Raw genomic sequence first — 13,553 nt, forward strand, 5'->3', positions numbered from 1 at the left:
AATTTATTATAATTAATAGATTATTATGATATTTATAATATGGATATTTATTACATTTAATGAGTTATTTATAAAAATTAATAAACTAATTATTAGGATTGTAAATTAATTGTATTGTGTATAATAATGCGGATAAACTTATTCATCTACTTTTATATATTAAGAAAATATTTAAAAAAATTACCCAAACTGACCTTAAGTATCCTTTAAATTGTTTTTTTAGTCAATTTTTTATTCTATTAATTTAAAAAAAAATAAAACACACCTAGATTTAGTGTTTTTTTATTTAAAATAGAAATTTAAAAAAAATAATTTAAATTAAATTAAAATCAAAAAATTCCATTTTAAATATCCAAATCTGTTCTAAACTCTTATATACTAACACATTCAAAAAAATCTCTAAAATCTCAAAACACTCATCAATCCTAAAATCCCAATGTGACTCTCATTCTCGTGCTCCTCATTATCGCTGCACTCTTCTTGCGCACCGCGCTCATCCTCCTCTTCCACAATTGGTCATATACAAATTTTTTTCTTTTTTCTTAGAAAGGATATAATTTTACTATTTCTGTTCTTAATTACTTATATGGCTTTTTTACCTATATGCGCATGTAAAATACATTTATTCCTAAAATGCGCACGGTTTGAAACTTCTCCTCAAATACGCACTGCCAACTTGCAAGGGACAAACACGAAATGGAAATAGGAGGCATATCAGGGATGGTGGCCGCGAAATGGCTCCTGGCTTCTGACACAAACCATTCCAATTGCGTCAGCCATGAAATGGAGCACCTCAACTATAGCACACACGAAATGACCCACTTCTTGTATGAGGAGCACGAATTGGCCAAGTCAATGGAGGCACACACAAAATGGCTCTCCTCACGTGTGGCAGACACAAAATGGCTCCGCGGTCAGTGAAGGCAACAACTCCCAGTAGTTACGGTTTCCGTATGAGCATGCAGTGGGTAGATTGGGAGGCAATATATTGAACTCTTGTGGGTGAAGCAATATAAAAGGGGGTGAAGGGAAGGGGACCAATTCGAAGGGTAGAAAACAGGAGAGAAGTAGTGGGTTTTAGTGTGTTGTTGTGTTTTTTTTGGTAGGGTAAAAAAAATTTTGTGGTGGAGGAATATTTTTTTTAATTCATAAAAATGAGTGGTTGTGGAATTAATGTGGAAGAAAACCTTAATAGGTTGGATGAATTTTACATTTCTGCTCATTTACATGTGAAGGTGAGTTTTTTAATAAATAAATAAAATTTTTTGTTAATGATAAAAAAATTTGTTGTAAATTGAATAATTGTGTTTTGTTGTTTTTCAATTTCAGCAAGCACGTGTGTTGACTCTGCATGGCACACTAGTCGGTGTTTTCTCTTCAGACGAAGCAGATCCAAGTATAGAGATTAGAAGGCAGATGCTTGAACCGTATCTAAGAAGAGCCGGATTCTATTATGCGTCTTTGATAAAGCGTTTTGAATACGACAACCCGTTGATTAGTGCTCTTGTGGAAAGATGACGTCATGAGACCTACACATTCCACCTCCCATGGAGTGAGTGTACTGTTACTCTGAAAGATGTTGCCATGCAGTTGGGGTTACCAATCGACGGTGAGCCGGTGAGCGACACTCTAAGGTCATGGAGTAAGTTCCACCAAAGGGATATTTGGCAATGGTGTGAGGAACTCCTCGGTGAAGTTCCTGAAGGACATGTTGGGACCACGAAGTATAACATAAAATTGAAGTGGTTCAAGAGTAGACTACAACAGATGCCTCTTGACTCTCCTGAAGATGTAGCGGGGATCCTCGATGCTGATTAACTCAAGGTAGTATTGTGCCTGCTCTTGCGTCTTCGAGTATGCCGCGTTAACAAGGTGCCTTTTAGCTTTTTTACTCTTGAAGTTTGTTGCAAAGTTGGACGCAATGTGTCAGACATAGTAAACATTGTGTTCACATCCACAACCATTTCGCTCGAGCGCAGACTTTATAGATGCATGCCTGTCAGAGATCAGTAGAACTCCCGGTTGAGTAGCCACATGTCTCCTTAAGTTAGTCAGAAAGAAGTACCACGCATCTGTGTTCTCCCTTTCCAAAAGCGCGAAAGCTATCGGAAGTATGTTGTTGTTTTCGTCCTGTGCTATTCCCATCAACAAGGTTTCCGTGTACTTACCATACAGGTGTGTTCCGTCAACCGAGACCAGGGGCTTGCAGTGCTTGAATGCCTCGACACACAATGGGGATGACCAGAATACTAGATGAAACATGACACTGTCGCAGTCGAGCGTGTTGCCGACGTAGTATGGTCGAGTTTGAAGGTCGACAATTGTACCTATGACGAAAGTGCAAATTCATAAGTACAGAATAACGAACACAAAACAAGTATGCAATCCGAAAAAAGGCTTACCTGGAATGAAAGTTTGTAACGCGTTGAAATATCTCTGTAGCTGGTTATATGAATCATCCCAGTCTCCATAGATTATGGCTATTGCCTTTTGCTTCGCTAGCCAAACCTTCTTGTAAGACACCTTGTATCCGTACGCCGACTCCACAGATCCCTGCAACACCTTTATGCAAATGGTCGCGTCTGCCTGAACCATGGGGAATATATGCTGACATATGACATTTGAATCAAGTTGAGCATGATCTTGCAACGTCGTAGACGCCAAACAGTTGTGAGGCCCCTGGTATTTTCGAACTTCCCAAAATCTGGACGCCCTCGTCTTCGCAACCCTGACCATCCAACAACATTGGTCACCAAAAAGTTTACATCGACATATGTACCGAGTATGATTTGACTCCACTACTTTGAATTCTACACTTCGATAGATGTTGTAGTTCTTAATAGCAAGCATTGCTGCTTCTTTATTCAGGAATTTCAAGCCAAGCTCTAGCTTCATTTCACCGGTCAAACCATAGTTACTTGGTATGTCCTCCGCAGTTGTCGAGTTCATTGGACCAAGACTCAGGTGCAGGTAGTGGTCGGGGGTGCTGCTGGAAAGACCTCCAACCCTTGCCACATTTATCGGTTCGACACGAGTTAGGATAACCCTATCGCCCTCAAGCGGTTGGATTTTTGGAACAACTTCTGCTTCCTCTCCGCTATCATCCTCAATCTCGTCTTCCTCAGAGAAGTAAGTCAACTCATCGGCCATTCTTTCCAGATATGCAATATGGACAGCGGGGGAGGAACGTCAGTGAGGAATTTCTGCATTCTGGGCGGGGCCCACGAAGGCGTTAAAGGATGGACTGCGAGCCCTACCAATCTCCGAAAATAGAATGCCTTCACCAGCACCGGAATTTCATATTTCCTCCACGTTATTCGAACTAGACGAGCTGCCTGACAAACGGATTTTTTGACGGTTTAGAATTTCACAAATGAATTCTCGTTGCAAGTATAGTCTCTAAACCAACAATAATCCTTTCATACAAAAGATTGTTTGTCACAAGTAACAAACCCCTAAAATTAATAACCGATGTATTCAAACCTCGGGTCGTTCTCCCTAGAAATTACAATAAAGTGTCTTGTTATTGGTTTGAGTTGTTTTGGGGTTTTGATAAGAGGCATGAAATTAAATGGCAATGAAAATAAACTAACAACTATAAAAGGCTCTTGGCAAGGTATGAAAATTAGAAGTTTTATCCTAGTTATCCTCCTCAATTGTGATGAGAATTGTTCATTGCTACCACTTAGTTAACCCTTACTAAAGAAAGGAAAGTCAAGTGGATGAATTGACTTGAGCCACAAGTCCTAGCCAACTCCCAAGGAAAGACTAGCTTTAGTACATTCCAAACCAATTAGCAATCTCTCCAATTGTCAATCAACAAAGGAATTAGATAACTCAAGTGTCACTAATTACTCTACCTAGGCCAAGAGGAACAAAATCTACACTAAAACTAAAAGAGACATTTTAACAAACACATAAAGTGCAATAAAAGTAAACAACATAAATTGCAAGAATTAAAGAGAGATCTAACTACAAAGGCAAGAGATTAACAATGGAAAAGCAAAGAAGAACAATTATTATGAATTACCTCTTATTGAATTGAAAGAATGTAGAGGGAACAATACTAGATCTACAACAAAATGTAAGAACAACATAAAGGAAATTACAACAAAAGAGTAGAAGAAGATGAATCTAACAACAAAGAATGGAAAGGTAGAAGTAGAAGAAAGCAAAGATTAAAACCTAGATCTAAGAACTAATCCTAATCCTAATCCTAATTCTAGAGAGAAGTGAGAGCTTCTCTCTCTAGAAACTAACTTCTAGAACTAAACTAAAACTAATGTGTGTGTAATGAATGGAATCCCCTTTTCTCTTCAATCCTTGGCTTTAAATAGCATCTTTGGCGCCAAAGTTGGTTGGGATTGGGCCCCACAACCCTTCAGAATTCGTTGGCCACGTTTTCATTAAAAAATCATAAACCAACACCGACGCGTACGCACACAGCACGCGTACGCGTCCATGGAGTGATTCGCAGGTGCGCGCAAGCGCCAGGTGCGCGCGCGCGTCCATGGGCGAGTTCAACTTCTTTGACTTTTCATGATTTCTCCACTTTGCATGCTTTCCCTCTTCACTCATTTGATCCATTCCTAGCCTTTTCAATCTAAAATCACTAACAAACATATCAAGGCATCTAGTGGAATCAAAGGGAGATTAAAACCATCAAATTAAGGGTTGAAAAGCATGTTTTCACATCTAAGCACAAATAAGGAGACAATCACAAAACCATGCTATTTCAATGGATAAATGAGGGTAAAAGGTTATAAAATCCCCTAAAATCAATACAAGATAAACCGTCAAATCGGGGTTTGTCAACCTTCCCACACTTAAGCCTTAGCATGTCCTCATGCTAAAATAAGAATGAAGTAAGGGTATGGCATTTATTCAATGGAACTAACTAAATGCAATCTACTTATATGCAACTATCTAAATGAATGCAATTGCTTGGTCAAAATAAATCAATTCTCAAGAAGCATATATGCACAAGGGCTAAGGACTAGCAAGTCTAATCCACAATTGAATTGAGTTATTAAATATTTTTACAAACTTGCATGAAAAGAGATTATCATAGGTGGAAACATGTAATTGAGCATCAAACCCTCACCGGATGTGTTTGCACTCTATTCGCTCAAGTGTTTAGGGTCGATTCTCTCAATTCTCCCCTAATCATGCTTTCCAAGATTTGTTTTTCTTCTAACAATCAACAAATATTTCATGCATGCATACATATATCATGAGGTCTTTTCATAGGTTGTAATGGGGTTAGGGTCAAGGTAGGATGCATATTTGGTCATGTGAGCTTGAAATTTGAATCTTTGATAAGCTTAAACTTCCCACCTAACCTATGACATCCTATACAATTAAGTTCTAATATAACTACCCATTCCTCACTTTTTCACATACTCATGTATTCCTTTTTATTTCACAACACTTATGCATTGACCCTTATTGGGCTTGCTTTGGGGCATTTTGTCCCCTTTTTATTTCTTTCTTTTTCTTCTTTTTCTTTCTTTTTCTATATTTCGTTTTTTTTTCTTTTCTTTTTCTTTTGTTTTTTTCTCATTTTTTTTATATACAAGAATCTCAATGCATAAGGTTTTACGTTTGATCAATACATGAGTATGTACCAAATTCTCAATATTTTCAATAACAATACAAAATTACCCTTTTATTCACCCAATGTCCCAAGGTTCCCATACTTGAATGATACTCACACACTCTAGCCTAAGCTAATCAAAGATCCAAATAAGGACATTCATTGTTTTCCGCTTTAAGGCTTGTAATGTGCTAAAATAAGAATAAGTGGGTTAAGCGTAGGCTCAAAGTTGGCTAACAAAGGCAGATAAAAGGTAAGGCCATTTGGGTAAGTGAGCTAATGAAATGATGGCCTCAATCATATAAATGTATGAATACAAGGAATAATGGGACATATAGATTCAAACAAATCAAAGATTACAATCATAGAAAGAGAATAATGCACACAAGAAGGAAAAATAAGTGGTTATAAGATGTAACCATACAATTAGGCTCAAATCTCACAAGCTTGTGCTCTTAGCTCTAAACATGATCCACAATACATATATATTTCAAGCAAGTTCTATGAAAAGTTTTCACTCAAATCAATTAAGGTGCCCTATAGATAGAAATCTTGAAAATTTTCATTATTTTGACTAAGCTTATTGTGTATACATATGCAAAAATTAGAAAATGCAAGTAAAAACCATAGAATCCTAGAATGAAATGCAAAAGTGTTGGGATTGGAAACTTGTCACCCAAAATCGTCGAACGGTCGGACGACCTCCCCACACTTAAAAGTTTGCACCGTCCTCGGTGCACTCAAAGGTGAGCAAGGGGGGCGGGTTGCTACAATTGATGAGCTCCTTCAAAAGGTTGTGCGGATGACTTGTTTGTTGCCCCATTTAAAGGTATTCATTTCTCCCTTCTTGGTGGCCAACCTAAAAGGGGAGGAAAGAAGAACGACAATTAGGCCTACAACAAAGATATCAAAACAAGTAGAACGTAGGCCGGGGCTAATACCAAATAAGAGTAGGGTTCTCACTACATGTTAGCTATGCATGTAAGTGAGAAAACAATATAAGCTAATGGCATATTAACTAATACTTGATGCAAGAGCAAAATCGAAGCATGAAGAGCATATGGCACATCAAGTTCACATAAGAAGAAGTGGGTCATGAAAGACAATATGAGGTCATATCAATGCTCGAAGACATAAGAGTCATACAAGATGAAGCATTGATTTAAAAGTTTCATCACCCAACAATATCAAACAAGTCAAGAAGCACCAAAATAATGCAAGAATTTTTCAACAATTGAGTGTAAGAATCCAACACCATTATTGAAATGACACTTAGAAAAAAATTGAAAACATGCTATAAAAACAAAATGAAAATGGAAAGAGTAGAAGTATGCGAATGCAGTGAACAAAAGAAAATGGAAGATGAGAAAAAAAAACCTTTTTTTTTTTACCGACGCGTGCGCGTCATGCACGTTTATGCGTCGATGGGTATATTGGTCGAAGGACGCGTACGCGCCAGGTGCGCGCACGCGTGCGTCGAGTTAGGCCGGAGGCATAGTGTCGGCCCAAGTTTGGCACAACTCTTGGGTAAAAGTACCGGGGGTGCAGATTGTGCAATCGACGCGCGCGCGCACCGTGTGCGTGCGCGCGCATTGCGAATTTAAGATTATGTGCGCGTACGCGCCAAGTGCGCGCACGCGTGCATAGACTTGTGCCTTAGGCCCAATGTTTGCACAGCGCAGGCCTAACTCTCGGGTTTTTGGCTGGGGTCGGAATTTTTTGCATCCACGCGTACGCGTACAGTGCGCGTCCGCGTGGGTGGTCGAAAAATGCTCAGGTGCGCGTACGCGTCATATGCGCGAACGCGTGGATGGTGTTCTGTTTTTCAAAAAACATTTTCCTAAGTTCTTACACCAATCCAAGCCTTTCAATCCTCCAAACAGCTACCAAAACGCCCTAGAACCTTATTCAACATACTATACTACTAACTAAACTTGATAAAACAATAAAAACAAGAAATTAAACTAATTCTACCAATATTTACAAAAGATAAAAATGAAAATGAGAATCTACCTATAATGGCAACTCAATTCACTTATTAACAAACTAAAAGAGTATGGAAAGAGTTTACCATGGTGGGGTGTCTCCCACCAAGCACTTTTATTTATTGTCCTTAAGTTGGACTTATGGGGAGCTTCTTATCAAGGTGGCTTGTGCTTGTATTCATCTTGGAACTCCCACCAATGCTTGGTTCTCCATTGTGCCCCATGATTTCTTATGGATTGAGCCAAGTGTTGATGGAGTTCTTCACAAGCTTGGGGCTCCCAAAGTTGGTCCTCTTTTTGTAATCCGGGATCCCACACTTTGTTTTCACACCCGTCTTAAGGTTGATCATCATTATTAGTCCAACCGGGTGGTGAGTAGGGTGAATTCTCTATATAGTGGCCAACAATCCTCCTAGACCCATCTATTTGAGCACTACTCCAACCTTTATATCTCATGTTTGATGCATCAATGGTGCACGAAATTACAATAACACTTTTGCAATCCCGCACAACTAACCAGCAAGTGCACTGGGTCGTCCAAGTAATACCTTGCGTGAGCAAGGGTCGATCCCACGGAGATTGTCGGCTTGAATCAAGCTATGGTTATCTTGTAAATCTTAGTCAGGATATCAGAAATTATCAGGATTGATTGTGAAAAGCAAAAGAACATGAAATGGTTACTTGTTTTGCAGTAATGGAGAATAGGTTGAGGTTTGGAGATGCTCCATCTTCTGAATCTCTGCTTTCCTACTATCGTCTTCATCAAACACGCAAGTCTCCTTCCATGGCAAGCTGTGTGTAGGGTTTCACCGTTGTCAGTGGCTACCTCCCATCCTCTCATTGGAACGATTCCTAATGCCCTGTCACGGCACGGCATTCCATATGTCGGTTCTCAATCAGACCGGAGTAGAATCCAGTGATTCTTTTGGCGTCTGTCACTAACGCCCCGCCTTCAGGAGATTGAAGCACGTCACAGTCATTCAGTCATTGAATCCTACTCAGAATACCACAGACAAGGTTTAGACCTTCCGGATTCTCTTGAATGCCGCCATCAGTCTAGCTTATACCACGAAGATTCCGATAAAAGAATCCAAGAGATAACTACTTAATCTAAGGTAGAACAGAGGTGGTTGTCAGGCACATGTTCATAGTTGAGAATGATGATGATTGTCACGGATCATCACATTCATCCGGATTAAGAACAAGTATTATCTTAGAATGGAAGCAAGCATGATTGAATGAGAAACAGCAGTAATTGCATTAATCCATCAAGACACAGCAGAGCTCCTCACCCCCAACCATGGGGTTTAGAGACTCATGCTGTGGAAGAAAACGTGTAAAATGTCATAAGGTTGCATCAGATACTGATTACAAAGTCAAAAGGTCCTATAAGTAGTAAACTAGTATCCTAAGGTTTACAGAAATGAGTAAATGACAGAAAAATCCACTTCCGGGCCCACTTGGTGTGTGCTTGGGCTGAGCATTGAAGCTTTTATGTGTAGAGACGTTTTCTGGAGTTAAACGCCAGTTCTCATGCCAGTTTGGGCGTTTAACTCCAAGTTTTATGCCAGTTCCGGCGTTTAACGCTGGAATTTCTGAGGCCGGTTTGCTACGCAGGTTTGGGCCATCAAATCTTGGGCAAAGTATGGACTATTATATATTGCTGGAAAGCCCTGGATGTCTACTTTCCAACGCCGTTGAGAGCGCGCCAATTGGGCTTCTGTAGCTCCAGAAAATCCGCTTCGAGTGCAGGGAGGTCAGAATCCAACAGCATCTGCAGTCCTTTTCAGTCTCTGGATCAGATTTTTGCTCAGAACCTTCAATTTCAGTCAGAAAATACCTGAAATCACAGAAAAACACACAAACTCATAGTAAAGTCCAGAAAAGTGAATTTTAATTAAAAACTAATAAAAATATACTAAAAACTAACTAAAAGATACTAAAAACATACTAAAAACAATGCCAAAAAGTGTACAAATTATCCGCTCATCACAACACCAAACTTAAATTGTTGCTTGTCCCCAAGCAACTGAAAATCAAAATAGGATAAAAAGAAGAGAATATACTATAGATTCCAAAATATCAAAGAAACATAGTTCCAATTAGATGAGCGGGACTAGTAGCTTTTTGCCTCCGAACAGTTTTGGCATCTCACTCTATCCTTTGAAGTTCAGAATGATTGGCATCTATGAGAACTCAGAACTCAGATAATGTTATTGATTCTCCTAGTTAAGTATAATGATTCTTGAACATAGCTAATATATGAGTCTTGGCTGTGGCCCAAAGCACTCTGTCTTCCAGTATTACCACCGGATACACACATGCCACAGACACATAATTGGGTGAACCTTTTCAGATTGTGACTCAGCTTTGCTAAAGTCCCCAATTAGAGGTGTCCAGGGTTCTTAAGCACACTCTTGTTGCCTTGGATCACAACTCTATTTCTTTTCTTTTTCTTTTTCTTTTCTCTTTTTTTTTCGATTTTTTTTTTTTTTTGCTTTTTCTTGCTTCAAGAATCAATTTGATGATTTTTCAGATCCTCAATAACAGTTCTCTTTTCTCCTCATTCTTTCAAGAGCCAACAATTTTAACATTCTTAAAAACAACAAATTCAAGAGACATATGCACTATTCAAGCATTCATTCAGAAAACAAAAAGTATTGTCACCACATCAAACTAATTCAACTAGTTTCAGAGATAAATTTTGAAACCCTGTACTTCTTGTTCTTTTGTGATTAAAGCATTTTTCTTTTAAGAGAGGTGATGGATTCATAGGACATTCATAACTTTAAGGCATAACTTTAATTTTATTAATTATGAATTAAAAACAAGACTCAAAAATAAAAACAAAATAAAGGAAAATAATAAAAAAAAAACGAAAAACAGAGGCTCCTAATGATAGAGGTTTTCACAGAGTTAGGACTCAACAACCTTGATTTTGAGAAGTGGATGCTCCCTCAGCTTGAGAGGAGAGCTTTTGGCGTTTCAACTCTTGGAGTTCACGCCCCTGCTTCTCTTGTTCCTTCAGCAATTTGCAGAGCATGCAGTTCTGATTCTGCTGTTCTTCCTTCAGTTGCTCCATAGTCTCTTGCAGCTTGTTAATAGATGCTTCTAGGTTGGCCCAGTAGCCAATTTCAGGGAGTTCAGGGAGGAACTCATGCGCCCTCCTTTTGATGGAATTGTCTTGCACTTGTCCTTCCATTGACTTCTTGGTGATTGGGTGTTCAATGGGTATGAACTCATCTACTCCCATCTTCACCCCAGCCTCTTTACAGAGCAAGGAAATCAAGCTTGGATAAGCCAATTTGGCTTCAGTGGAATTCTTATTTGCAATTGTGTAAATCTCACAAGCAATCACATGATGAACCTCCACTTCATTTCCAAGCATAATGCAGTGAATCATCACTGCTCTCTTGATGGTGACCTCAGAACGGTTGCTAGTGGGCAATATGGAACGCCCAATAAAGTCTAGCCAACCTCTTGCAATTGGCTTGAGGTCTCCCCTCTTGAGTTGGTTTGGGACACCCTTTGAATTGGTTATCCACTTAGTCCCAGGGAGGCAGATGTCCTCTAGAACTTGATCCAACCCTTTATCTACTCTCACCATCCTCCTATTGAAGGAATCAGGATCATCTTGTAGTTGAGGTAGTTTGAAGATTTCTCTTATTTTGTCCAGATGGAAGTACATAACTTTTCCTCTGACCATGGTTCTGTGGGTATGGTAAGCGGTTCCAGTCATTCTTTGCTTATCTGTTAGCCACAGATTTGAGTAGAATTCCTGAACCATGTTCCTTCCAACCTTTGTCTCAGGATTGGTCAGAACTTCCCAACCTCTGTTTCGAATTTGCTCTTGGATCTCCGGATATTCATCTTCTTTCAGATCAAATTTAACTTCCGGGATCACTGACCTCAGACCCATTATTTTGTGATAATGGTCTTCATGTTCTTTGGTTAAGAACTTCTCTTCATTCCAAAGATTCTTTGGATTAGTCTCTTTCTTTCCTCTTGAGTTGGTTTGTTTTCCCTTGGGAGCCATGATCTTGATAGATCTTAGCTTAGTGATCACGGAAAAGCACACCAAACTTAGAGGTTTTGCTTGTCCTCAAGCAAAAAGAAAAGAAGAGAAGAGAGAGAGAGAGAGAGAGGAAATTCGAATGGTGTGAGGAAGGAGGGGTGAGGAACGTTCATTTATAGAGTGGGGGGAGGAGAATTTCGAAAACAAAAGAGAGATTTGAAAGGAAATTTGAAAAGATTTTGAGAAAATTTGAGAAAAGGGTGAGTTTTTGAAGAAGATTTGAGATTATTTTGAAATGGATTTGAAGAATGGTTTTGATTTGTGAAGATTTGAAAGTGAATGATGAAAGGTTGAAGTGCATTTATGTAGAAGATTATGGGTAAAAAGAGGAAAGTTTGAAAAAATTTGAGTTGAAAACAAAAATGTGGTCCCCCCACCTTTCTGGCGTTAAACGCCCAGAATGGCACCCATTCTGGCGTTTAACGCCCACTTGGCACCCTTTTTGGGCGTTAAACGCCCAGAATGGCGCCATTTTGACGAACGGATTTTTTGACGGTTTAGAATTTCACAAATGAATTCTCGTTGCAAGTATAGTCTCTAAACCAACAATAATCCTTTCATACAAAAGATTGTTTGTCACAAGTAACAAACCCCTAAAATTAATAACCGAAGTATTCAAACCTCGGGTTGTTCTCCCTAGGAATTACAATAAAGTGTCTTGTTATTGGTTTGAGTTGTTTTGGGGTTTTGATAAGAGGCATGAAAGTAAATGGCAATGAAAATAAACTAACAACTATAAAAGGCTCTTGGCAAGGTATGAAAATTAGAAGTTCTATCCTAGTTATCCTCCTCAATTGTGATGAGAATTGTTCATTGCTACCACTTAGTTAACCCTTACTAAAGAAAGGAAAGTCAAGTGGATGAATTGACTTGAGCCACAAGTCCTAGCCAACTCTCAAGGAAAGACTAGCTTTAGTGCATTCCAAACCAATTAGCAATCTCTCCAATTGTCAATCAACAAAGGAATTAGATAACTCAAGTGTCACTAATTACTCTACCTAGGCCAAGAGGAACAAAATCTACACTAAAACTAAAAGAGACATTTTAACAAACACATAAAGTGCAATAAAAGTAAACAACATAAATTGCAAGAATTAAAGAGAGATCTAACTACAAAGGCAAGAGATTAACAATGGAAAAGCAAAGAAGAACAATTATTATGAATTACCTCTTATTGAATTGAAAGAATGTAGAGGGAACAATACTAGATCTACAACAAAATGTAAGAACAACATAAAGGAAATTACAACAAAAGAGTAGAAGAAGATGAATCTAACAACAAAGAATGGAAATGTAGAAGTAGAAGAAAGCAAAGATTAAAACCTAGATCTAAGAACTAATCCTAATCATAATCCTAATTCTAGAGAGAAGTGAGAGCTTCTCTCTCTAGAAACTAACTTCTAGAACTAAACTAAAACTAATGTGTGTGTAATGAATGGAATCCCCTTTTCTCTTCAATCCTTGGCTTTAAATAGCATCTTTGGCACCAAAGTTGGTTGGGATTGGGCCCCACAACCCTTCAGAATTCGTTGGCCACGTTTTCATTAAAAAATCATAAACCAACACCGACGCGTACGCGTCCATGGAGTGATTCGCAGGTGCGCGCAAGCGCCAGGTGCGCGCGCGCGTCCATGGGCGAGTTCAACTTCTTTGACTTTTCATGATTTCTCCACTTTGCATGCTTTCCCTCTTCACTCCTTTGATCCATTCCTAGCCTTTTCAATCTAAAATCACTAACAAACATATCAGGGCATCTAGTGGAATCAAATGGAGATTCAAACCATCAAATTAAGGGTTGAAAAGCATGTTTTCACATCTAAGCACAAATAAGGAGACAATCACAAAACCATGCTATTTCAATGGATAAATGAGGGTAAAAGGTTATAAAATCCCCTAA

At 38.8% G+C, this 13,553-nt stretch overlaps 1 protein-coding gene across 1 annotated transcript; it reads right to left on the reverse strand.

Annotated features, from left to right (window-relative positions):
- Positions 1 to 1,926: 1,926 nt before the first annotated feature.
- LOC130956664 (uncharacterized) lies at positions 1,927 to 3,150 on the reverse strand. The gene is made up of 2 exons (XM_057883683.1): positions 2,403 to 3,150; positions 1,927 to 2,327 (listed from the first exon to the last, which is right to left on the reverse strand). Exons 1-2 carry the CDS (start codon positions 3,148 to 3,150, stop codon positions 1,927 to 1,929), a joined length of 1,149 nt encoding a protein of 382 aa, XP_057739666.1.
- Positions 3,151 to 13,553: the final 10,403 nt, after the last annotated feature.

Source organism: Arachis stenosperma, chromosome 10 (assembly GCF_014773155.1).
Source record: "Arachis stenosperma cultivar V10309 chromosome 10, arast.V10309.gnm1.PFL2, whole genome shotgun sequence".
NCBI lineage: Eukaryota > Viridiplantae > Streptophyta > Magnoliopsida > Fabales > Fabaceae > Arachis > Arachis stenosperma.